The sequence below is a fragment of the Loxodonta africana genome, chromosome 14 (genome assembly GCF_030014295.1).
Source record: "Loxodonta africana isolate mLoxAfr1 chromosome 14, mLoxAfr1.hap2, whole genome shotgun sequence".
Classification (NCBI taxonomy): domain Eukaryota; kingdom Metazoa; phylum Chordata; class Mammalia; order Proboscidea; family Elephantidae; genus Loxodonta; species Loxodonta africana.
Genome location: NC_087355.1, coordinates 49,129,939 through 49,156,067, shown reverse-complemented (window position 1 = coordinate 49,156,067; position 26,129 = coordinate 49,129,939). Strand labels below are relative to the sequence as shown.

Below are 26,129 nucleotides of genomic sequence, written 5' to 3'. Positions count from 1 at the left end.
TCCAGAGTTGTTATGAGGTACATCTGATATAATTATGTAGACATGCCTTGTAAATCGTAACGTACTGAAAATGTCTTATGGTTTAAAAGATATAATTAGATGTCAGGCTCTTGTTGCCAGTGATAAGCTCCTCTCCCTGCTGTAAGATGTATGTGAATGAACATTCTAGTAAATGAAGACTCAGTGGCATGTTTTTAGTGTATTTTTAAAGCATCATTGATCTGCAAGCCTCTGTGCTAATCTAAATTGAATTTTAAAATGTTAAGAAACTCTCCTTTCATAAAATGAAGAATGTACTGTGGCTGATAAAATATGTGTCTGTGTTTTTATAGTGTAATATTTCTAAGTGCCAGCTCCAAAATTAGGTTGCTTTGGATTCAAATCCTGGCTACACCTTTTATTAGCTAACTATCTTGGTGCCTCTGAAAGTTTAAGCTTTGGAAAATGGTGATATTAATAGCATTATTTCATTGGAATGTTGTCTATTAAATGAGATAACACTTAGCACAGTGTCTGCCAGCAGTAAACACTCAATACATGTTAACTATTATGTGCATATTTATAGAAATATGAATCTATGTATAAAAGAATGTTTTCTGTAAAGTAAGTGCCTGCAAAGAATTAAATTTTAAATAGCTAAGTACTGACCAGATCCTTTCATTTAAGTAGCTTCACCCGTGGCATTTTAAATCATTACAATAGCTTACTTTCTTGGGTGCCAGATTGAAGCCTAATAAGCACTTTCCCATTCACCCATGGCCCAGCAGTGCTATTGGCAATTCCTTCTTTGAACTTGAAATATATATTAAAAAAAAAAAAAAAACTCATTGCCGTCCAGGCAGTTCTGACTCATAGTGACCCTATAGGACAGAGTGGAAATGCTTCATAGGGTTTCCAAGGAGCAGCTGATGGATTGGAACTGCCGACCTTTTGGTTAGCAGCCGAGCTCTTAACCACTGTGCCACCAGGGCTGCTTTTGAAATAAAACTGTGCTTAAAAAAAAAAAAAAATAGGAAAGCAGTTCTCTGCTCTTAAGAGGAGGAAATCTGGAATGTCAAATCTGGCCACCAGAGGGTGCCGGATAGCCAGCGACCTAGCCCTCCCAAGCTCTTGCCCTTGTGTGGGGCGGGGGCGCAGGAGGGCTCAGGAGCTGCCACTAATCATATCCCTGGATATCAGTGGCCTCATGTTTTCTTATTTCTAAATACCATTGATCTGATAATGGCCTGCCTTCCAGACTTCTTAGGGACCAGCAATTGAACTGGAAGTCTCTTCCCATCCTTTATAAACCTTTAGACTCTGAGCCAGTCAAGCTGTTGAACTTCGTCCCTATCCTTTTCAGAAAAAGCCTGCCTATTCAGAAGCCACTTTGGTTACAATTTAGTTGATTTAGAATGATTTAATTTTTATTCCATTTTGCCGGTTCCGCTTTTTTCTGCTGTCCCTCAGGAACTCTGTAAGCTAATTTCTTAATGAGATTTAAAAGATTTTTTTAAGTAGCTACCAATTATTCAGTACCTGGTCACCTTGCAAAGTTAAAAACCCACTACCTCAAAAGAATCACCAAATAATGTCTCCTTTCTTTATACTCAGAACAGAGATTTGTCAGGGGCTGGGGAAACTTCCACTGCTGCCAACTAGCAGAACTTACTAGTAGGAAATATACCCTCTTCAGTATTAGTTGGTATAATTCATGATGACACGCATTAAAGGCCAATGAAAAACAAATTTCTGGTGACTGAAAAGTTAGCTAACATAATCTGCAACTGCTTCGGTATTTAAGAAGACTGTCCCTTCTTTTGAGAGCATGGTCTAGCACTGCTCACTGTTCTGACTGTGAAAGTAGGATGCTCTACTTAAAAGGTCTTATAGTTAGTATAAGGAGTTCTGGTGGCGCAGTGGTTAAGCGCTCAGCTGCTATCCAAAAAAGTCGGCAGTTCAAATCCACCAGTGGCTCAGTGGGAGACAAGACCTGGTGATCTGCCCCCATAAAGATTACAGCCTAGGAAGCCCTACGGGGTCGCTATGAGTTGGAGTCTACTCAGTGACACACAACAGGAGTATAGTGAATATGGGTCAGAGAGGTACAATGAACACACACCTCTGAGAAGAAAACAGCCATCAGGACCATGCCTGTTCTCACAGCTGGGATGATAAGAAGCAGTGTGTGAGTTGTGGCAGCAGGGATGGGGGTGGGCCATGACGAGTTACAAGATCATGCACTCTGCTTAAAAGAACCTGTAGCAGGAAGAGGTTCATTCCAATGGCTGTTCCTAAATGAAATTAGGCTAGAAAAACTGTAGTAAATCACGGGCAACCACAAATGGACAGTGTCCTGTGGACCAGCTCACGGTATTTCAGCCTGAAAGTAATTCTTTTGCATGTAGTATTCGTCAACATGTCCAGTATTGCATCTCTACTCTGAATCTAATAAAGCAAAGGAAATTTCACTCACGATAATCTTATTTAAGAATGATTTGGAGAATTCTTGTATCTGTTGGTACCAGATATAGGTCCTAGGCACGAGATCTGTTGGGCCATGTATTCTGGATTGGGAATTACATGATATTATATGCTATTATAAAATAACTTCAGAATAATTTTCCAGTGGATAAGCTACTCTTTGATTAACAATATATGGTATATATCAGTCACTTGCAAACATCTTATGGAAGGTTCCTCAAGAGCACACTGAATTTAACAGCCGCAAAGTTCTTTGTTACTTTTTCCACAGGAGGTAATAACCAATAGTATGTCTTTCATTTGTCAGTAATGAAAGATGCATTTTTCCTTTTATCCTTATTTAAATGAACTTTTTTTTTAGACTGAGCTGAAATTTCATCCCGAAAAATAAAATGTAAAGATTTACTAACAAAACTACTTCATATTAATGTGTATTATTCAAACCAGAGCTCAAATTCCAATCCCCAAGTTTCCACTAGTGACTTTGGTCTCCTGGCTTCCCAGTAGATGCAAAGTGAGATCAGCCACTCTTTGTGAAGTACCCCAACCTCAGTTCTCGCCTCTGCTTCTATCTCCACATTAGGAGGGAGGCCAGTCAGAAAGCAGGTGTTGGGTTCAAGGGAGGATCAAGCAGAAGGTGGTGGCTTGGTCCAGCCCCAGTGCTGAAAGGGTTCTGGGAACGTTCGGGAACACATTCACATTACAAGGCAGTGCTAGAGATAAAATTTTTATGCCATGGACTCTATTAAATTAGTTGGTACCCAAAACAATTTTTAAAAACCTAATTTGGTGCCATTCTCAGACCAAAAAAAGGGGGGAGAGGGGGCTTTAGGGAACGTTCATTAACCATAGTATCTAAGTGTAAAAATTGTAGTTTGCAATGAATTTTTTACTCTAAGCTTTTATTCTGTTTGTAAATGGCATTGGCATCTTATTTTTGAACTTTATTTTCAGTGATTTATACCTATTAGTTGTCCTGTCTAAGGCGATAACATAACCAGTAACCACTATTGTCCTCTCCCCAAAGCAGAAAGTTGAAAGAAACATTTACATTTGAAAGTTGAAGCTTCCTCATCAGGTACATTTAAGTTAATAATTAACCAGTTTTATGTTCTCTTAGTCTTATTTTCTACCTTCCTTTACCTTAGATTGTAGCATTTATAAACATACTTTAAAACAAATAATGAAGGGACAACAGCAGAAGCTGTCAGCTTCAGTTTTATTCAGTTGGTGGTTTTATTATTAAAAATTATTATTAAAGTAGGCATGAATTTTATTTTTTGAACATTTTCATAGGAACCCTTCTATCAATTTCTTTTTCTCCTATCCTTTATAATTCTATAGTGTCTATGTGGGGTTTAACTGAATTTGTGTAATCGTTTATTAATAGGTACAAAACTAAAAATACTATTTTAGACACAAACTATACAAAACTAAAAATACTATTTTAGACACAAACTATACCATTCTAAAATTAATGAAAATGTTCAAATGTTTCCTTTTGGTTAATTTTTGTATGTCTTTCATTTGTCAGTAAAGGCAAATAAGGATAAGGAATTTTGATCAAAACTTATTGTCTCAGATGAAACCAAATGGTAAACATTTACCCTAGACCAAAGGTGAGAGGCTAGGGGGACAGGAAGCTAGATTAATGGACTTGGAACAACCAAAATGGAAATAACAAGAATGCTGATACATTGTGAAGAATGTAACTAATGTTGCTGAACAGTATGTATAGAAATTGTTACATGAGAACCTCATTTCCTGTGTAAACTTTCACCAAAAACACAAGAAAATATTTTTTTGATTTTTCATTCTTTAGGCTTTTTAAAAACATTTTTGTCATACTTTGAGCTCATATTGTTTTACATATAGCTATTAGACCATGATTCTATGGTGATTTAAAAGAACTACAGATTTAGATGCCTCAAAACTAAAGCATCAGGAAATTTTGTTTATTCCCAGGTATTAGTACTCTGTGTGTGTGTGTGTGTGTGTGTGTGTGTGTGTGTGTGTGTGTGTATATATAACAATCTGAGTTTCATGATTTATGGTTTTCAGCTGACCTCTAGTTATTTTACTCTAGATTTGGCAAAGTAAATTTGAACACCTTACGATATGGAAACTCATAATTTAAATTGTCGGAATATGTATTGTGATGTTGCTGCAGTAGCAACTGTGTAACTGGTTGACTCAGTGGCGTTAGTCATATCCTCCCAGAGCACTTGATTGCATGCTGCTTGCCCAGGAGTAAACTGTGGTGCTCATGATCATTTAGAAGGACAGTTTGACAGGAGCCGTTTTTCTAAGAGAAGGATGAGAAGAGATAAAACTAAATATGTTATTAGACATGCAAAATAAACATGTAATGGAGCATGGCACTATCTGTTAGTGAAGTAAATGAAATAGGCTGGGAAATACCCTGATTTTCCCAAATACTCTTTCGGCTTTACTTCAGTTCCAAATGCACCTATTTGAACACTCAAACACACACACACGCTTACTTTTTTTTTTTTAGCGTTAGTAGACATGTAGGACGTTGAGACTTTTCCTGTTGCTGCAGAATTGGCATTTGAGTGTATAGCTGAAAACATCAGACCCTAAATTACCTCCTATTCTAAAGAAAGCCACCAACAATTGAGGACCGACACCTCTCTCCGGGGATTACCAATAGCCCCCACTGTATTTCTTTCATTTGTCTTGCTGTTGTTAGGTGCCATTGAGTGGGTTCCGACTCAGAGTGACCCTGTGTACAACAGAGCGAAACACTTGTCCGGTCCTGCACCATCCTCGCAATCATTGTTATGCTTGAGCCCACTGTTGCAACCACTGTGTCAATCCCTCTTGGCGAGGGTCTTCCTCTTTTTCGCTGACCCACTACTTTACCAAGCATGATATCCTTCTCCAGGGACTGGTCCCTCCTGATAACATGTCCAAAGTATGCAAGATGAAGTCTCGCCATCCTTGCTTCTAAGGAGCATTCTGGCTGTACTTCTTCCAAGACAGATGTGTTCATTCTTTTGGCAAACCACGGTATGTTCAATATTTTTCGCAAACACCATAATTCAAAGGCATCGATTCTTCTTCCATCTTCCTCATCTATTGTTCAGCTTTCCCATGAATGTGAGGTGATTAAAAACACCATAGCTTGGGTCAGGCACATCTTAAGTCTGTAAGGTGACATCAGGCACATCTTAAGTGTGCAAGGTGACATCTTTGCTTTTTAACACTTTAAAGAGACATTTTGCAGCAGATTGCCTAATGCAGTGCGTCCTTTAATTTCTTGACTGCTGCTTCCATGGGTGTTGTTTGTGGATCCAAGTAAATGAAATCCCTGACAACTTTATTATTTTCTGTTTGTCATGATATGGCTTATTGGTCCAGTCGTGAGAATTTTTGTTTTCGTTATGTTAAGGTGTAATCCATACCTAAGGCGGTGTGGTCTTTGATCTTCACCAGTAAGTGCTTCAAGTCCTCTTCACTTTCAGAAAGTTTCACTTTTCAGCATTTCATTTCTCTAGTAAATATTAAGTATCAACTGTGTGCCAGTCAAAGAGCCCTGATGGTGCAGTGGTTAAGCGCTCAACTGCTAAACAGAAGGTCGGAGGTTCGAACCCACCAGCCGTTCCACGAGAGAAAGATGTGGCAGTCTGCTTCTGTAAAGATCACAGCCTTGGAAACCATATGGGGCAGTTCTACTCTGTCCTATAAGGTTGCTGAGAGAGGAAATCTACTTGAAGGCAATTTTTTTTTTTTTTTTTTTAGTGTGCCAGTCATTGTTCTAAAAACAGTCATTGTTCTAGGTACTGGAAATTCAGCATTTATAAAACAAAGTCCCTGTCCTTACGGAATTTGAAATCTAATAGAAGGGGAAGAAAGTAGCTCTCCCCTCATCCAGATTAAAGTCAAGTAAGGGGACTTCAGGAGAGCCCTTCACAGAGGCTGATGGTACCTGCAGGAAGGGGATACTGACAGCTGGTACCCCAGTCAGGCCACTTGCTGAGCTGGTTGAACCTGCAGGTCCACTGATGCTGCCACTAGAGCAGAGCTCAGTGAACAAGTTCCTGGGATTTTGGAGCCTATATCAACATAGACACTGATGTCTCCATCTCTCCCAAAGACTTCTATAGTAGGAGGCTTCTGTAGGTAGCAGCCCAGGCTTTCAGGATAAGTAAAGGCTGTGGTGTAGTGTCCTGAAAAAGGAGAGACCAGGGACTCCCACCTTTCCTTGGGTTCTGGTGCTTCCTGGAGAATGTAGAGAAGGACCACCACTATCTCTGTGTCTCTAAACTAAGAGGTCAGAGGTCACAGTGCTACCCAGGCATTTACTAGGCTAGAGTAAACAGTACTCCACCCTGAGAAGGGGATGCTGTACCATCCCTCTTCAAAAGAGGTAGGTACCAGAGTAATACCACCACACCAAGAAACACACACCTTCTGTGTATAAACCACCAGAAACAAACAAAACCATTGCAAGACCAAGGAAATCTGTCCATCACTGACAAATAACCAATTGCATAATAAGGTTCCCCCTCTCCTTCCCAGCTCCCACACCAGAGTGTTAGACCTTGAAAAGGGATGAGGAGAAAGTGTCCAGAACCAGACATCATCACTCCCTGCTTGGGCAAGTGTGTGCAAGTATGTACTGAGGGGAGGGGCAAGATTTTATTTAATGTGAGATTGAAGTTTATCACTGGTCTGGATGTTTTTTAAGTGACCAGAAATCAGTGAGATCTGCTTAAGACTTTTTAAGGGATGTATCAGAGAGATTTGGGATAACATGGCAGGAAAAGAAAGCTCTGCAAGACTCAACTGCCCAATAAGCAAGCTACAGATATTTATTTAAGGGTTGTTGTTTTTTAATCTTTGTGGTCTTCTGTAACTGGTATTAATCATATAGTTGTTCTTTCTTTTTTAACTGGAGTATATAAAGAAAGTTAATCTACTTGCTTGATTTGTTGATCCCTTATTTATGTGTTTATCAGTGTTTTAATATATTTGAAGAAAGTGTTCATCAGAGGCACTGAGATAAGACATCAGTCAGAGCTAATGGAACTTTTTCATCTGCTTCTTAAAATGTATCTGGAAAGACTTAATTACTAGTTGGGTTCAAGTTACTTGGATTTGGTTGTCTTGAGCCTACATTCTAGAGCTGTTTCCAGTATAGCAGAGCTGTGCATAAATTAACTTTTTCCTGATATTTTTAGCAGACAAAACTCCTTACTAGAAAGTAAAAAGCATAAAAGAAATGGATGTTCAACTGCCATAGAGGAATGCAACTGAAATTTCATCATTCCTTTTTTAAATGGGTGACCAAGAAACTTTTTAGCTCAGATTTCTCCAGGACAAGTTAATTATAATAATGTTCATCAGCTTGTAGCTCATCTGCTGGCACCGAGCTGACCAACTGTGGAGCAGTCTGAATAAACACAGGACAGTCTCGCTTGTATGTGAAGGGGACATGTCCTGTTGGTTTTGTCAGGGCATGTCTCTTTTTTTACTGATAAAATCACCGCATATATTCCAAAGGGCTGTGTAGAAATGTAATTATTTTGCTAGAAAGCTGATTAAATGGAAAAAGACTTATTAAACATATATGCACAATTTCAGAAGACCATTATAGGTACATTAATATCTAGCAAGTGAAATACTTCACTAGATACAATCTGGGAGGAGAGGTGGAATTTCTTTAAAAAGTAGTGTTTATTTTAATCTGTAGGCAATCTTTTAGAAATTCTTTCAAGCGATAATAGGATTTTGAAATGCATTTTTTAAAATAATTTTTTGTGTTTTCAGTGAAAGTTTACACAGCAAATTAGGTTCCCATGTAACAGTTTCTACACAGTTTGTTCAGTGACATTGGTTCCATTTTGTACAATGTGTCAGCTTTCTTGTTATTTCCATTCTAGTTGTTCTGTTTCCAATAATCTAGTTTCCCTACCTGCTTGCCTTCTCATCTTTGCTTTAGATTAAGTGTTGACTGTTTGGTCTCATGTAGATGATTTTTTTAAAGGAGCATAGTACTCAAGGTGAAATGCTTTTTTAGGTCTTGGGAGACCCAAGAAACAGCTCTCCAGTTTGGATAGGCTTCAATCCAAACGTAGTTACTGAATTCAGTGTTGTCTTTGTATTCCTGTGTAAGCACTTCTCCCTGGGTAGGTCACTGGGGTAGGTGACCTAGTCTTTCTGAGTGTCCTTACATGTAAAATGGGGCTGCTAATATCTACCCCGTAAGATGATTGCTAAGATTAAATGACTTAGTGCATAGGACCTAGTGTAGCGTCTTAACACATTGTAAATGATCAATAAGTGGTGCTTTTCTTCCATTGATGTCCACAAGAAGAGGTTTTCTCCCTTTGGGAATGAAGATGAAATCAAAATGTCCTGAGTTTTCTGTAGAAGCTCTGAAGTTAGAACAGAAATGCTTCACGGCAGTTTTCAGTTATGTTATTGTTGTCGTTAGGTGCCTTCAAGTCGCTTCTAACTCATAACGACCCTATGTACAACAGAAGGAAACACTGCCCTGTTCTACGCCATTTTCACAATCCTTATTATGCTTGAGCCTATATTTGCTGCCATTCTGTCAATCCATCTTGTCGAGGGTCTTCCTCTTTTTCACTGACCCTCCACTTTACCAAGCATGATTTCCTTCTCCAGGGACTTGACCCTCCTAATAACATGTCCAAAGTATGTGAGACTTACTTATAATCCCAGAATTTATAGTTATTCACAAGGTCAGCCAAAGACATGGGCCGCTCAGCTCAGAACGTGGTTACCTACAATTCTCCATCCAAACAGGTAAATAATGTCTTTTTGGGAAAGGGAACTGTGCCAGTGGATTTGATGTTAATGTAGCTTGTAAGAGCACATTTTATAAGGGATTTACAGTGAGAAATTGAACTTGTCTTCTATGTCAGGTGTCTGAAACGACCATTATCTGAATTGTTTTTGTAAACATCTGTTTCATAAATATATATATATAGGGTCTGTTTAAATGTGCCTCATAGTAGTTTAGATTGATTTGGAAGCTCTTTTATTGTATTATTCTCAATGCCAGAAGTGAAATCAGGGAAATGCCTTAATATATTGAAATTTGATTTAACTCTAAGTAGTACCTAGTGTTGGAACCCTGGTGGCACAGCAGTTAAGAGCTCCACTGCTAACCAAAAGGTTGGCAGTTTGAATCTACCAGCTGCTCCTTGGAAACCCTGTAGGGCATTTCTACTCTGTCCTGTAGGGTTGCTATGAATCAGAATTGACTCGATGGCTACAGGTTTGGTTTTTTGGGGGTTTAGTACCTATTACCCCTATTGCTCAGTCTTACTGGCAGAAGGGCCTTTACCTGTTTTTTTGTATCTGAACGTATCAGTGGACTTGACTGGACTTTTGCTGGTGCTTCGGTGTGTTTCTTGCTTTTATTTTTAGTGAAATGAATATGCCAGTCTTTGTGAACAGTATGGAGTATTGGGGAAAAGAGAGTGTGTCCCTCCAGGACACAAACAACTCAAAACAGTCTGAGGCATGCACTGGTAAATCTTACAAAATGCTATAGGCAATTTAGCATCAAAACTGCCATAGAAAATTATTGTTGTTAGCCATTCTGTTGATAGTTCATATTGTAAGAATTGCTAGCAGATGGGAAAATAGATGAGTCAGGATACAGTATTAGCGATCCATATTTTTTTAATCACAGGCCACTAATAAGGCTTGTAGCATCTGTGAGATTTATTTAAACAGTTGCTAGGAAGAGTTTGTTTTCCCAGTAAACACAGTGAACCTTGCACAGGATTCTCTTGATTGACTGTTTGACTGAATGTGTTAGTATTAGCATATAAGACCATTTGCTTCATTGTGGTGGTGTCTCATTCGTTTTGACAGACTGATTATACTGGCAACTCTTGAACCCGTTAATTTTTTTTTTAATATAATTTTTATTGTGCTTTAAGTGAAAGTTTACAAATCAAGTCAGTCTCTCACACAAAAACCCATATACACCTTGCAACATACTCCCAATTACTCTCCCCTTAATGAGACAGCCCGCTCTCCCCCTCCACTCTCTCTTTTCGTGTCCATTTCGCCAGCTTCTAACCCCCTCGACCTCTCATCTCCCCTCCAGGCAGGAGATGCCAACATAGTCTCAAGTGTCCACCTGATCCAAGAAGCTCACTCCTCACCAGCATCCCTCTCCAACCCACTGTCCAGTCCGATCCATGTCTGAAGAGTTGGCTTCGGGAATGGTTCCTGTCCTGGGCCAACAGAAGGTCTGGGGGGCATGACCACCGGGGTCCTTCCAGTCTCAGTCAGACCATTAAGTCTGGTCTTACGAGAATTTGGGGTCTGCATCCCACTGCTCTCCTGCTCCCTCAGGGGTTCTCTGTTGTGTTCCCTGTCAGGGCAATCATTGGTTGTAGCCGGGCACCATCTAGTTCTTCTGGTCTCAGGATGATGTAGTCTCTGGTTCATGTGGCCCTTTCTGTCTCTTGGGCTCGTAATCGCCTTGTGTGAACCCGTTAATTCTTGAAATGTCACGTTTATGTATTTTAAAACTTCATAACCTATCTGTTGTTTTCCCCTAGAGATCTTAAGACCAAATTATCTTAGTAATTCTTTCTTACCACTTGAATGTGATATTTTAGGTTTTTATAGTTTTTGAGTTTATAGTAGATTTGATATGTAAACTTAAAGAAAGCTCTAATTTTACAGACAACTCTTACTTCTGAGCAGTAATCAATACTTTTCATACAGTTCAGAAATAATTCTAATTATTAAAAACTTGAACTGTCAGAAATACCAGTGAGATGATTTAATCTTAATTTTCATCTTAACTTCTCACGCCACTGAGTTACTTATGCTGCTGTTTTATGTAAGATCTAGTAAAAGAGTTTTGACTTTCCTGGGTGATTGAAACAATTAACATGCTCTGCTGCTAACCAAAAAGTTAGAGGTTCGAGTCTACCCAGAGGCACCTCAGAAGAAAGTTCTAGCAATCTACTTCTGAAAAACCAGCCATTGAAAAAACCCTGTGGAGCACAGTTCTACTCTGTTACACATGGGGTCACCATGAATCAGAATTGACACTATGCTGGTAGTAAGAGTTACTAATTTGCATATCTCTTAGGTTTTTTTTTTTTTTTTTTAAAGAGATACAGAGAAATATAATATTTCTAGATATTGATATATAATCTCATTTACCTCCTGAATGAAATGTGGTAATCCAGGGCTATTATTAATAAAACAAGCTTCTTATTTTACTATTGTACCAATTAAATACCAAACTATACCAATTTTCAAACAAAATATTGAGTCCTGTTGAAAAGTTGTTTAGACTTTTCATTGAACTTGTGAACAGCAGTGTCATGGATTGAATTGTGTCCCTAAAAAATATCTGTCAACTGGCTAGGCCATGATTCCCAGTATTGTGTGATTGTCCACTGTTTTGTCATCTGATATGATTTTCCTGTGTGTTTCCTCCTACCTCTATGATTGTAATGAGGCAGGATTAGAGGCAGTTATGTTAATGAGGCAGGATTTAATCTACAAGATTAGGTTGTGTCTTAAACAAATCTCGCTTGAGATATAAAAGAGAGAAATAAGCAGGGAGACCTCATACCACCAAGAAACAAGAGCCAGGAGAATAGCCCATCCTTTAGACCCAGGGTCCCTTTGTTGAGAAGCTCCTCAACCAGGGGTTGATTGATGACAGGGACCTTTCCCCAGAGCCTGTAGCAGGAGAAGCCTTCCCCTGGAGCTGGCACTATGAATTCAGACAAGCCTGCTAGAATGTGAGAGAATAAATTCTCTTTGTTAAATACATCTACTTGTGGTAGTTCTTTTATAGCAGCACTAGATAACTGAGACAGCATTTGGTACCAGGAGTGGGGTGCTGTTCTTTATAGATGCCCACAATGTGGAAGGGGTTTTAAAACTGTGAATGGGTAGAGGCTGCAAGAGTTTTGAAGTGCCTGGTGGTGAAGACCTTGATTGCTTTGAAGAGACTGTTGGTAGAATTATGGACATTGAAGACAATTCTGGTGAGAACTCAAAAGGCAGAGAGGAAAGCTGTTACACTCTCCAAGAAATATGCACAGAAGGCAAGAAGCAGCAGCAGAGAAACAGAAGCAGCAGAACCAGGAGACCAGCACATGATAGACTGGAGCCAACCCACAGAGCGAGAAAGCTAAGTGCCTTTGTACAGGAGACTTCCAGGTGGAGTGGGATGCCTCCAGGCATTTATTGGTGGAGCTGGGCTTGCGGATCCATGGAGCAAGAGAGTTGAGTGCCTCCTGGCCAAAGTTTACTGGCAGAGTGGGGTACCACCAGTCACTTAACAGTGGAGCTACAGAGCTTTGGAACACTTGTCCCAGCAAGGCAGACCTCGGTCGTGAAGCTCATGAGGCCAAGAGGCCAAGGAACCAGGAAGCAGAAGCTGAAGAAACAAGGAACACAGGAAGCAGAGCTGCCTTGGTCTCAAAGGATGGAGTCGCCACTCAGATGGACTAGGAGAATGGGGCTGCCCAGAGCTGGGGGAGTAGAGTTGTCAATCTAGTGGGCCTGGAAGGTGGAGCTGAAGCCCAAGGCTGAGGGATCTCTGCTCAGAATCCAGAGAATGTGGCCAACGCCTAGAGTCTGGAGGCCAGAGCCGTTGTCTAAATGGTCTCAGAAAACGGAGGATTATTTTCAAGCCTTGAGGACTAATATAATGTGTTCTGCTAACTTGCTTGGTGCCTGTTATCCCGTCTTTCCTTCCAGTTTCTCCCATTTGTGATGGAAATTTCTAGCTTGTGCCTGTTCTACCATTGTACTTTGGGAACAGATAACGTGCATTCTAGATTTCACAGAAGAGGAATTTTTTGGATTTTGGACTTGGAGTTGAATTAAGACTTTTACTATGATGTGATGGGATGATATATTTTACATGTGGCAAGGACGTGATTTTTTGGTAGCCAAAGAGTGGAATGTCATGGTTTGAATTCTGTCCCCCAAAACTCTCTCTCAACTTTGCTAGGCCATGATTCCCAGTATTGTGTGATTATCTACCATTTTGTCATCTGATATGATTTTCCTATGGGTTGTGGATCCTACCTTTATGATATTAATGAGGCAGGATTAGAGGCAGTTAGATTAATGAGACAGGACTCAATCTACAAGATCAGGTTGTATCTTAAGCCAGTCTCTTTTGAGATGTAAAAGAGAGAAGCGAGCAGAGAGACAGGTGGACCTCATACCACCAAGAAACAAGAGCCAGGAGAATAGTGTGTCCTTCGGACCTGGGGTCCCTGCCCTGAGAAGCTTCTCAACCAGGGAAGGTTGGTGACAATGACCTTTCTCCAGAGCCAACAGAGAGGGAAAACCTTCCCCTGGAGCTAGCATTCTGAATTCGGACTTTTAATCTGCTAGATTGTGAGCGAATAAATGTCTCTTTGTTAAAGCCATCTACTTTTGGTATTTCTGTTATAGCAGCACCAGATAACTAAGACAAACAGATGTTTTATCCATCCATCCATCCATCTATTATTGTTTAAGAGTTTTAAGATTTTTCTTGGAAATCTTTCTTTCACTTGTTTTTTAAAAACTTCTTATAAGAGCTGGGAGATTATACTCTACTAACTAACCTGATGAGCCCTGGTGGCTCATTAGTTAAGAGTTATGGCTGCTAACCAAAAGGTCAGCAGTTCGAATCCACCAGCCGCTCCTTGGAAACCCTATGGGGCAGTACTACTCCATCATATAGGATGAGTCCTATAGCTATGAGTCGGCATCGACTCGACAGCATTGGGTTTAGCTTTGGTTTAACTAACACCTGAAGTTTAAAGATGGCAGTTCTGTCTTTTGTTGAGCTTCTGCAGTTTATTCCATTTTAAAAGACTGCCATGTAAAAAGTGTCAAATGCAGGATTTTCTATTCACTGTTGCCTTCATAGCCGAATACCTAAAAGTCATTTTCCCTTTCAGCTTAGGTTGACGACCCTGGGAATTTCTCAGCAGCACACCACCTTTGTGACAGCATAACATTTTGAACTCGCTGGCAGTGTTAGATTAAGAATAACAAACCTGGCCACTTTGAATTTCTGTCCAAATAACTTTTAGTATTTGGAAATATGACCAAGCTTCCAATGAAATTTTGTATTAGACTATGACTTACCTTGAAATTGCAGTACCAAAAGCTACGTCACCTGATAGAGATCAGTTACCATGTTTCCCCTTCTCTCTCTTACCACCTGAGAAAGAGTAAGTAGTATCTGGGGTCTTAAAAGCCTGTGAGCAGATATCTGAGATACTCCACTCATCTCATACCTTTGGGAGCAAGGAAGAATGAAGAAAACTAAAGATAAAAGGGAAAAATTAGTCCAAGGACTAATGGACCACAACTACCTCAGCCTCCACCAGACTGAGTTCAGTACAACTAGATGGTTCCTGGCTACCATCACTGACTGCTCTGACAGGGATCACAATAGAGGGTCCCAGACAGAACTGAAGAAAATGTAGGACAAAATTCTAACTCACAAAAAAAGACCAGACTTACCGGCCTGACAAAGACTGGAGAAACCCCAAGAGTATGGCCCCCAGAACAACCCTTTTTGCTCAGTAATGAAGTCACTCCTGAGGTTCACCCTTCAGCCAAAGATTAAGACAGGCCTATAAAACAAAAAACGAGACTAAAGGGGCACACCAGCCCAGAGACAAAGACTAGAAGGCAGGAGGGGACAGGAAAGCTGGTAATAGGGAACCCAAGGTCAAGAAGGGAGAGTGTTGACATGTTGTGGGGTTGTTAACCAATGTCATAAAACAGTGTGTGTACTAATTGTTTAATGAGAAGTTAGTTCATTCTGTAAACCTTCATCTAAAGTAAAATTTTTTTAAAAAACCCGAGAAAATATGGTAGGTTTTAATGAAAGAAGTACTAAACTTTGTCATTTTAAATCAGTGAAATCTAATGAGTCAGAGGTAGATACTCTGAGAATATTGTGGACCACTCTCCTTTTCCCGTCCTCCCACTATTATACAGGCTTCAAACCGGAACATGGATCATCTTCCTTCTGACCCGGACAGCAGAAGGGTCCTGTGCCTGATGTAGCCACATGCCTTTCTAAAACTTCTTTCTGTCGCATCGATTTGTTTTCATTGAGGATAAAATCTAATGTCCCATTTTACATAAGCATGCAGAGCCTCATACTCTAAGAAGCTTGTAAAGTTGCTGTTTTTCTTGCCCCAACTACAGGTATAAACAGTATTTTACTAATAACAAAAGCAGGTTGGGATGAGACAGGAGAGGGAAAAGGAGGGGCAGGGAGAAAAAATACACACATACACACACACACACACATACACAAACTGATATATGTAAGGGATAGAAATTGAAAAGATGAACTTGGAATTTTCTCCCCCAAATTTATTAATGCAATATAGTAATTGAATGCTGTCATGGATTGAACTGTGTCCCCCCAAAACATCTGCCAACTAGCTAGGCAATGATTCCCAGTATTGTGTGATTGTCTACCATTTTGTCTTCTGATGTGATTTTCCTGTGTGTTGTAAGTCCTATCTCTATGATGTTAATGAGATGGGATTAACAGCAGTTATGTAGACTCAATCTAAAAGATTAGTCTACAATTTAAGCTGATCTCTTTTAAAATATAAAAGAGAGAAGTGAGCAGAGAAACAGGGGACCTCATACCACCGAAAAACAAGAGCCGGGAGAATAGCACAGCCTTTGGACCCGGGGTTCCTGTACTGAGAAGCTCCTCCACCAGGGAAAGATTGATGACAGGGACCTTCCTCCAGAGTCAACAGAGAGAGAAAGCCTTCCTGTGGAGCTGAGTCCCTGGATTTGGACTTACTGTCTGCTAGACTGTGAGAGAATAGATTTCTCTATGTTAAAGCCATCCACTTGTGGTATTTCTGTTACAGCAGCACTAGGTAACTAAGACACATGTCAACGATCAATGTGACATAATGAAAAAAAGAGTTGTAGAAATCAGATTATGTCTCTGCTGTTAACCAACAGTGTCACCTTGAGGAAGCTAGCTCATTTCATCCTTTAAAATATAGAAGGTAGACTAGATTGTTTCTACGGTTGTCTTGCTCTTGAAGGAGCCCTGATGGCGCAGTTAAGCACTCGGCTGCTAACCGTACGTTCGGCAGTTCAAACCCACGGTCCGCTCCTGGGGAGAAAAATGTAACAGTTTACTTCTGTAAAAAATATAGCCTTGGAAACCCTACGGGACAGTTCTACTCTGTCCTGTATAGTCACTGTGAGTTGGAATCCGCTCAGTAGCAATGGGTTTTTGGTCTTGGTTGCACTGAGAGCCTGTGAAGGTTTAACTCATAACTGACTTAATAGTTTATGCCTCTGTTAAACAAATGACTTACTTTAGTTATATAAAATGGTTTTTAGCAATTCCACATCTCAAAATGTGTTTCTTTCAGGCCAGTATTTTACAAAGAAATTCTTCTGAACTCAGTTTAAACATTTTACAGAAATTGATTTTATTCTTTGTTCTTAATAATGTTTTGCCACCTGATAGTTGTCATTTCAAATGTCCAGGAAAAGTGAAATTTCTTTCAAATAGGGAAAAAAACAAAAAAGCCTCAGGTAGTGAAACAGTATTGTTCTGAAACTAATCTCTTTTTCTTTGACTATGTATTTTCAAAGAAGTTGCAGATCCTGCTTCCACTGTCTTTGCGTTCAAGTTCTTTGTCTTACTGTACCTTAGTTCGTTTATTCACTTAAGTATGTTTTATTTATTCACTTGATCAAGTATGCATTAGCATACTTAATCAAAAAGATTGTAAAACTACAGTCTTCCTTGACATTGTTAAATCTAGAAGACTTGAGAACATTGTTAGTTGTGCAAGTTCTATTTTATCATAAAAGTCACAACAAAATTTGATTAAATAGAATTAGCCTAAAACACTTAAAAGCCGTTTCTTGATGAGTTATTAGTTTTTCTATATTTGTTCACATATAGTGAAAAATACAGTGTATAATACTCTTAAAATTCTTCTGTTTACTGACTTGACTTACCAGATTCTAAACTCCAACAAATATAGATACTTCACTATGGTTTACTCTTCCATTTGATTTGGAATTAACAAACTGGCATGTCGCCACGATAATACATACACCAGTTTGTGTTTCATGTATGGTGGAAAGGTGGCTCGTAAGTAACATTTCTTAACTATATTTAAGAAAAAAACAATGTGAATTCAAGTTGATTTACCATAAGCTCTGTTGAACCATAAACATAACAATTCTGAAGCAATTTCTTTTCCTTTTTATAAAGATTTCTGGAAACCAATTCACCAGATTCTGGTGAAGGAACCTTTTGTCACAATTACGTTAACTCAGGAAATTCAACTTTCTAATATTATTCTTATTAGCATAAAAATCGTTTTAACTCGGATTAGCATTTTAAAGTGGTGATAGAATATTATGTGATTATTATAAGGCCATTTTAATCCTTATGAGTCCCCATAAAATTCTGATTTATGAATTTTTTTTGCCACTAAGGCATTGGGCAATTTTCCAAGAGATTGAAAAAAGCTACTTCTGCCATGTTTCCCTCTGAATACCGTTTTCATGCCTGTGGGAGGCTTGATAGCTGCAGAAAGAAACACAGAGTACTAAATATATTTTATTAGCGCTTTATCAGAAATCAAAATCCAGCCAGAAGTTTGTCTTAAATCATATGCACTGTATAAAAAGTAAAAAATTCTACCAGTTCACCTCGTATATGTTTTTTTGTATGTACACCACCACAGTCTAGAGATATTTAGATATTACGTCCTGTTAACAAAATGAGCAGCGCCTCTGCCACAAACCACAGATGCAGAGGTTGGGAGATGATTTCCTATTGGGCACTGTGTTAGTTTCCTTAGAGCTGCCATAACAAATTACCACAATCTAAGTGGCTTAAAATACGAGAAATTCATGCTGTCACCGTTGTGGAGGCTAGTAGTTGAAAATCAAGGTGTCAGCAGGACTGTGTTCTCTCTGAAGTCTCTGAGGGAGAATCTCTTCCATGACTCTTCCCTGGCATTGCCAGCAGTCCTTCCCTCCTTGGCTTGATCTGTAGACATATCATTCCATTCCAGTCTCTGCCTCTGTCTTCTCATGGCATCTCCCTGTATGTCTCTCATGTAGATTAGGGCCCACCCTCTTCAGCCCAGTACAGTCTGCCTGCTACCAAACTAAAAATTCATGTCCACTGGGAACCTCAGAATGTGACCTTATTTGGAAACAGGGTCTTTGGAGATGTAATGGATTAAAGATGAGGTCATACTGGATTAGGGTGCTATATATTTTTTTTATGTTTCTGCTTAGTTTGTTCCCCTTCTCCCTTCCCCTTATCACCCTGTTCTCAGCTTATTTACCCCTCACTAAGTTAACTGCTTGGGTTTCTCTTGCCGCTAGATTGCAAGCTCTTTGTGGGGAGGGAGAGTGATTTATTCATCTCGACACTGCTTGGTCCGTAGAAAATCTCAGTAAATGTTTTAATAAATGAGTAAATGGCTGTGTCCTTTGACAGCCCACATGAAAACATTGCAGGAGGCAGGTCTCCTATAACCTCAACCTTATACAGCCACAAATCTGGGATCAGATTTTTTGTTCTTTTTTTTTTTAATTCAGAAACTAAAAATGGGTATAAACACTAAAGCCATCTGTGCTCTGTCTTTCTTAAAACAGCCTCAGGGCTTTACTCAGAAGCTATTTGTCCTTGTTTAATGGGCTATCTATGAGATCGTTTAATTGCTATCCTGGCTTCCAGTAGATGAGCAAACTTGAAGTAGAGGTAGAAAGATAGGTACTCAATGAGGGGCATGAAAAGGATATGACAGCTTTTTTTCAAATGAATATTAAAAAGTCAGATGAAATTAATACGTGGGACAGGTTAGTAATAGATATTAATAATGATGACGCATCATCAGTGAAGGGTTGTTTTAGGTCCTGTGTTGTCCTCTGCTTTAGAAGGCAGCATATTCCATAAAATATTTTGTAGAGATTTTTCCATCCAAAATGGTTGAAACAAAATTTTATTAAAGAACTAAGATTTAGGTACTTAATGAATTCACTTATATTGGGTACCTACTGAGTTTCCTAGCCATGCCAGACAATGGTTTCTCAACATCACAGACATGTTTTCTGCAATTTTTTATGTATTGATAGAAAAGTCTGTTAGAGAAGTAAAACTTTTCTTCTAAGTAGCTTTTTCCGCTGAGTTCTGTCCACTACTGTAATGTAACATTTATAAACCACTGACGATTTGCCCAAGATGATACAAGATATTTACAGGAATATATTAATGTGAAAATTTTTAATGTAATGATCACTGTTTACTTTGTATATGTTATTTCTCTAACCTTAGAGCATCCTATTCCTCTGAGTCATATATTCTGTATCCACAGCTCCCTACCTACCTTCCTGTCATGGTATTTAGCAGGAGAATAGTTTCTAGGCATGTGCACATTCTATAAAGCCTAAATATCTTGGGGGATATCTGAAGTGGGAACATGAAACTCATGCATAAAAATGAACTGTGAAAGAATACATGATTATAGGATCAAGTACTAAATTGTATGGTTTCAACTAGGAATATTCCATAGAAATCCAGAGATGGGAAAGATTAATATGGGCTGAAATAGAGGCTATGTTACGAAGAATTGAGAAGTGAAGTTGGGGCCTATGGATACAGCAGCTGTGCAGGTCTTTCTCAGGGAAAGTTGAGTAGCTGTTTTTGGTCTGCATTGGCCCTTCAACTCATCTTTACCTGTTTAATCAGTTCAGAATGTTTCAAGGGTCCCTGTTCGTTTATTATTTAACCCCACAGTGATTGGAACAATACTGAGCATATAACAGATGCATCATTAATACTTGGATTGAAAATTAGTGAAGAAAGACTAATGTATACAGTATATTACGTTAATGTGCTTCGCTGGTAACTGAAAGGTTAGAGATTCGAGTCCACGAAGAGGTGCCTTGGAAGAAAGGCCTTGGTGATCTACTTCTGAAAAATCAGCCATTGAAAACCCTATGGAGCACAGTTCTATTCTGTGACACACACGGGTTTGCTGTGAATCAGAATCAACTCAATGACAACTTAAATTATTATATATAAACATACATAATAGTATAATCTAAGTTCTTTTGGTAACGTATGGCTGAAAAAGAACAAGGCAGATTGTGCACATACCAGACCTTCTTATATGCCAAAGCGAGTGGTGTTCACTTTCAGACTCGTCATCCTGGGAGCTTGTACACTTTTTCCTGTAACACTGCCATTCCTCAAAATATCTTTAGAACTCCTCTTTTGAGTTTCTTTCAGAGTCTTTGCTTATCCTTTTTAGAATCAGTGATGACAAATCTTTTTCTTTTGAAAGTAGACTTGATTTTTGGAAGGTGGAGTTACTTAGGGGCAGGTATAGTGAATAAAGTGGACGATCAAACTGAGAAATCCTCTTCTTGGTTAAAAGTGAGATGTGAATATAAAATAATGAGTGTTTTCTGGCCTGGCTCGTAAAATAATTCTAAAGGCAATTATCCTCTTAAAACAAGAAGTAAACTACAAGTTTTATCATTTTAAAACCAAGCTTGGGTTGTTACTGTTGTTAGGTGCCGTCAAGTCGATTCTCAATCCTGGCAACCTCATGTGACAGAGTAGAACTGTGCCATAGAGTTTTCTAAGCTGTAATATTTATGGAAGCAGACCACCAAGTCTTTCTCCTGCAGAGCCAAGCCACTGAGTGGGTTTGAACTTCAGCCTTTTCTGTTGGCAGCCAAGTGCTTAACCATTGTACCTCCAGGTTTCCCTGAATCCAGGTGCTGCTTTGCCTGCCATTTAGAGGGTCTTGTATTAGTCCCTGAGCATTTATAGTTGCTAATCTTACCTTCCTAACTAATTTGTAAGTTTCCTAAGGGCAGTGAAATAGTTTAGTACTTCTTTGCTCTCTCTAGTGTACCTACCAAGGTGAAACCTGTGAATGCATTGCCATTGAGTTGATTCTGACTCAGAGAGACCTTTCAGGACAGAGTAGGACTGCCCCATAGGGTTTCCAAGGCTGTGATCTTTACAGAAGCTGACTGCCACATCTTTCTCCCATGGAACGGCTGGTGAGTTGGAACCACTGACTTTTTGGTTAACAGCAGAGTGCTTAACCACTGCGCCACCAGGGCTCCATCCTACCAAAGTACATTCTGTAAATCATTGAGTTTGAACAGATTTTCTTAAGCCACCTACATGCCACCACTGCATTAATGCTCAGTTTTTAGAGGAGACAGAGCTTCAGGTTTTTTTTAAGTTAATAAGCTAAAAGCCCAAGGTATGAGATTATATATTTCAGAACATCCTGTGTTTCTCAGGAGATAACCTGTGTCTTGCTGTTTTCCCATATAAATCACTACGGTGACGCTCAGAATACCCTAAAAAAAAAAAAAAAAAAAACTAGTGCCATCAAAGATCCTGTTATATGGCAGAATACATTTTACCACCTTACACATGTGACATGAGGCCTTTCTTAGAGACCTGAGTAAAGGGTGTGCTTTTGTTGTCCCCAGAGGCCAGCATAACCGGCGAGGTTTGACTGGAATGTATACAGTGAGAACTTGACAGGCACTTCATTTTCATATTGGCCAAGCCCACGTTGGACTTTACACCGGCTTGTTTGTGTCAGGTTTGGAGATTTTGCGCCATAAGTTAAGAACCCTAGTTTATCAGAATGCTTGTGTTAAATATTCTGGTTAATTTAATTTTTTGACTAACAGTTTAAAATTCAACCATTTGGTAAAATGTAGGATAGAATGGTTAACTTAATCTGTATTCGATCTTGTCACATACTGGGATGATCTCGGCAAGTGTTGATGATGTCTGAGCATCCTGTAGCCAGTAAAGGTTTAAGAGATGAGAGTGAAATGTACCCAGAATACATCCTGAGAGTCTGCTTGTGCGGCGCTGGATTTCTCTTGTCTTTTTCAACAGATGTATTTTATCAGCTTTTTTTTTTTCCCTCATTTGCTGTTACCTAAAAACTGCGGTTCTGATTGTCTTGTTGCAAATTACTTGAGGTCTTTACGAGATGTGGCTTCTGGATTCTTCAGTGAATGAATTCCTATATTAAATTTTTGTGAAATATTTCAAAGATGATATAAAGAGTTTGCTGAAATATTCATGCTAAAATGTATTCGACTTTAACCTATATAAAAATATATATATATACAAAAAATATATATATATATAGTGAAGATAATTTCACTTTATTAGTACTTTCATTTTTTTCTAGTTGAAGAATCTAAGTTTAGAAGAGCTACAGATGCGGTTAAAAGCGCTGGACCCCATGATGGAACGAGAAATAGAAGAGCTTCGTCAAAGATACACTGCAAAAAGACAGCCCATTCTGGATGCAATGGATGCAAAGAAAAGAAGGCAGCAAAACTTTTGAACCTAATTTCTTCTCTGTTCAGTTCTGTAGCTCTTCTGGAGACCAAGAAACCACTAAAAATTGAAGGACTAGTATTTTTTTTTTTAATCCCTAAGATTTGTGTTCTACAACTGGGCAAAGGTCAAAAACTGATGGTACATACCCAGGTAAATTCCCGAAAGGCAGAATTTACGGCTGCATCCACTATGTTTTCATTTTCAAATGATGAAAACAGCAGAAAGGTATTCCCTTTACCTGTCAGCTGCATACTAGCAATAAATCTGTGTTATAAAGTGAAGGCTATGTTTTAGAGACCTTGGAAATCCAAAGCTATTGTTTAATTGTACAGCACTGAAGGGCTTTATGTTACAATATCTAGTAGCCTATTTATTGTATCCCCTTAGGTAAACTTATTTATTTATGCTATTTCACTTTGTTTTGTTAAGGACAAGATCAGAATAGCTTTGGTGAAGGTAGGGACATATTCCTAGCTGATAATGTTCAACCAAATCAGACTTTAAGCAGGGAGCTGTGGACTACATTCCGTGATTTCTAGAATGGTTTTCCAGTAGAAGCAAAGCAGTAATAACAGTAGCACCTGTCTGGGCCACACCTTTTCCATACTGAAGCAATAATTCCATTTTTACCTTTTGAAATTTTAATTTTTTGGATTTTGGTGTTTGTTACAAATAAAGCTATATATATATTTAGGTCACATAGAGCTATAATGTATAAAACCAAAGAAATCAACAGAGCCCTTTCATAAATTTTTTTAATGTGGTAAATATTTTAAAAGAAATGAAATCTTAAATATAATTTGTTAATTTTCATGTTTCATGTGTAGGTCTGATAACTGTATCAAACTGTAATAAACTCATCAAATTTGTTTCTTGAAAATGTGTTCTATTATCAACAGACTTTTTTGCTGGGAATTGGTAAACATCATGTGCCTGATGATAACGAAATAGCAAAAGCATTTGTACTGAACTGTGCAAGCCTTGGGGACTGAAAAAGAAAGATCAAAACCATTAAAAGGAAACTCATTTCTAAGCTGAATGAACATTTGTATGATTGAAGTGGGACCAGTCACTTCCTAAGCTGCATATGGCCATCTTGACAGTGTTTGTTCTTTTGTGTGTTTAATTACTACATGTAAATCGTAAAGACAAATAAATTGTACTGTGCCACACAACACATTTTGTCTCTATATCTTTTTAAAGTTCGTGTACCTGGACTCTGTCTTTTCCAAGCAAGGAAGGTATATTAGGACAGGCTAGATTATGCGGTCAGGGTTGTTACTCTAAAGTTTCAGTGGCTTAATGTGACACAGGCTATTTCCTGTGCATGCTTCATGCCCATCTGAGTTTGGCAGGGCGCCCTGCTATTGTCATCCTCACCCAGGGAGCCTGCTTTGGAGTCGCCACGATCTGTAGCATTGGGGTCACCGCAACAGGGAGAAGAGGCCCTGGAGAACCTCACACCAGCTCCAGCCAGCAGTGACATATGCCAGATCTGCTGATGGCTAGTTGAGAACTAGTGGCATGGCCACTCCTAATTTCTGGGGAGAACCTGGGAAGCACAACCCTGCCTCGCATGCCTGGAGGGGAGAAAACTGGGAATGCTGGTAAATTCACTGATGTCTGCCACAGAAGGTAAGTCATCTCTGAGAAGCTTTCCTTTCTCTCTAAAATGGCTTTTGTGCCCCAGATAATGCCTTAGTGTGGCATTTGTGTCTGTTCTATTGAGTACTTACAAATAGTAAATTGTGTATCTAACAAATTGTAATATGGCATAGATAGTGACAAATATTTAAAAGTCTATAAAACTTATTAAAAATGAAGATCTAATTTGCATTATCTGCTTCAGTTGCATCTTTATTGGGGTCTCTTTGGGACAGTCAGGAGAGTTGATCAATTCAGACACACTACCCTTTTTTTTTTTTTTTTTAATTGTTTTTCTCTTCCGCTATCTGGTACCTTGCCTGATTTGATCAAATCAAATGACCAGTTTGCTTTCATCCAAGCAAAACCACCTCCATGAAATGGACAAGAAACTTATGAGGATGGTTTTTCTCTAGTTTTTGAAATTAGAACATTTATGCAAATTAATTCAGCGAGGCCTATTACCATTCTCATGAATTCAGTCTCAATGAGTCTTCCTTTTAATAAAAAAAGTTAATGTCAAATGTTGTAATCGTATTGTAATTTTTATGTAAATAGACTTTGTACGCTACTGTTGTATCTGTGTATATGCACGCACACACACACACATTTTATTTTAGAGCCTTAGGAAACTCCAGAACATTTAGGATTATCTATTTTAGTATTTTTCCCATTTTCTCACTTCCTGCCCCTACCAATCAAAAAAAGGAAATCATGATAATGAAGAACCAAAAGCCATGAAGGAAATCAAATATATTAAACCTTGATTAATCACGATGCTTAGGAAAGAGTTTTCCAGTTATTTTAATGAGTTTAAGAAGAAACCTCTTACTATTTTAACCTTGGTTGCTGAAAACTTTCCAAAAACAAATGTACCTTCTACACACCCTCGTCCCTTTATAAATACAGTATTGTGAATGTCATTGAAGCTAATAAGTCAGGGTTTCATCTCTCTGAAAAGCCAGCATCATTGTATATATTGCCCTGTAGAAAAGAAAATTTTTTGTTTGATTTAATGAACTTAGATGACTCATTTCTACAGACTTACAATATATTTAAACAGCTTATTTTAACATAAATAGCCTTATATTCAAAAAATGAGCTAATTTGGCCAATATAAATTGAAGAAGAAAATGTACTTATTTAAATGGTTTCAAAGTAATAGCAGCTATTATTTGTGTCAGACACTCCGCTAAGTGACCTTACATACTTAACATGGCTTTGTACTTTTTTTTCTCTGCTTATTTACTGAGTCACATCCCTAGGGTTTATGATCACACTTCTGCACAATGGAGAATATGTAGCTACTTCTAATGGAAGTTATATAATACACTGGTAAGATGTTTTTAACTTAGTCACAGGAAATCTTTTCAAATTGCAGACACTTGAGCATTCAGTAGGAATGTTATTTTCGTTTACTATCCTGCATGTTAAAGATTAATGATTAAAATTAATCCTGAGAATACTAATGATACAACATTCTAAATAGACCACCATTTAAAAAGAAAAAAAAATTTGAGTTACATTGCATTACTAAACTGTAATTAGCGCGGGCATTTAATTTTAGATATTTCATCAAAATGTTATTTTAGAG

General features: G+C 38.6%; 1 protein-coding gene across 7 annotated transcripts in view; it reads left to right on the top strand.

The window, feature by feature from the left end:
* STK3 (serine/threonine kinase 3) overlaps positions 1 to 24,066 on the top strand; it is a 303,173-nt gene extending 279,107 nt beyond the window's left edge. For 6 of the 7 annotated variants that reach the window (XM_010588425.3, XM_023545907.2, XM_023545906.2 and 3 more), the window contains one exon: positions 22,737 to 24,066. In XM_010588425.3, coding sequence (XP_010586727.1) covers positions 22,737 to 22,895 — 159 coding nt within the window. In that variant the 3' untranslated portion in view covers positions 22,896 to 24,066. Of the gene's footprint in view, positions 1 to 22,014; positions 22,131 to 22,736 lie in introns of all 7 variants that reach the window. The other variant, XR_010317808.1, reaches the window with a different exon arrangement.
* Positions 24,067 to 26,129: the final 2,063 nt, after the last annotated feature.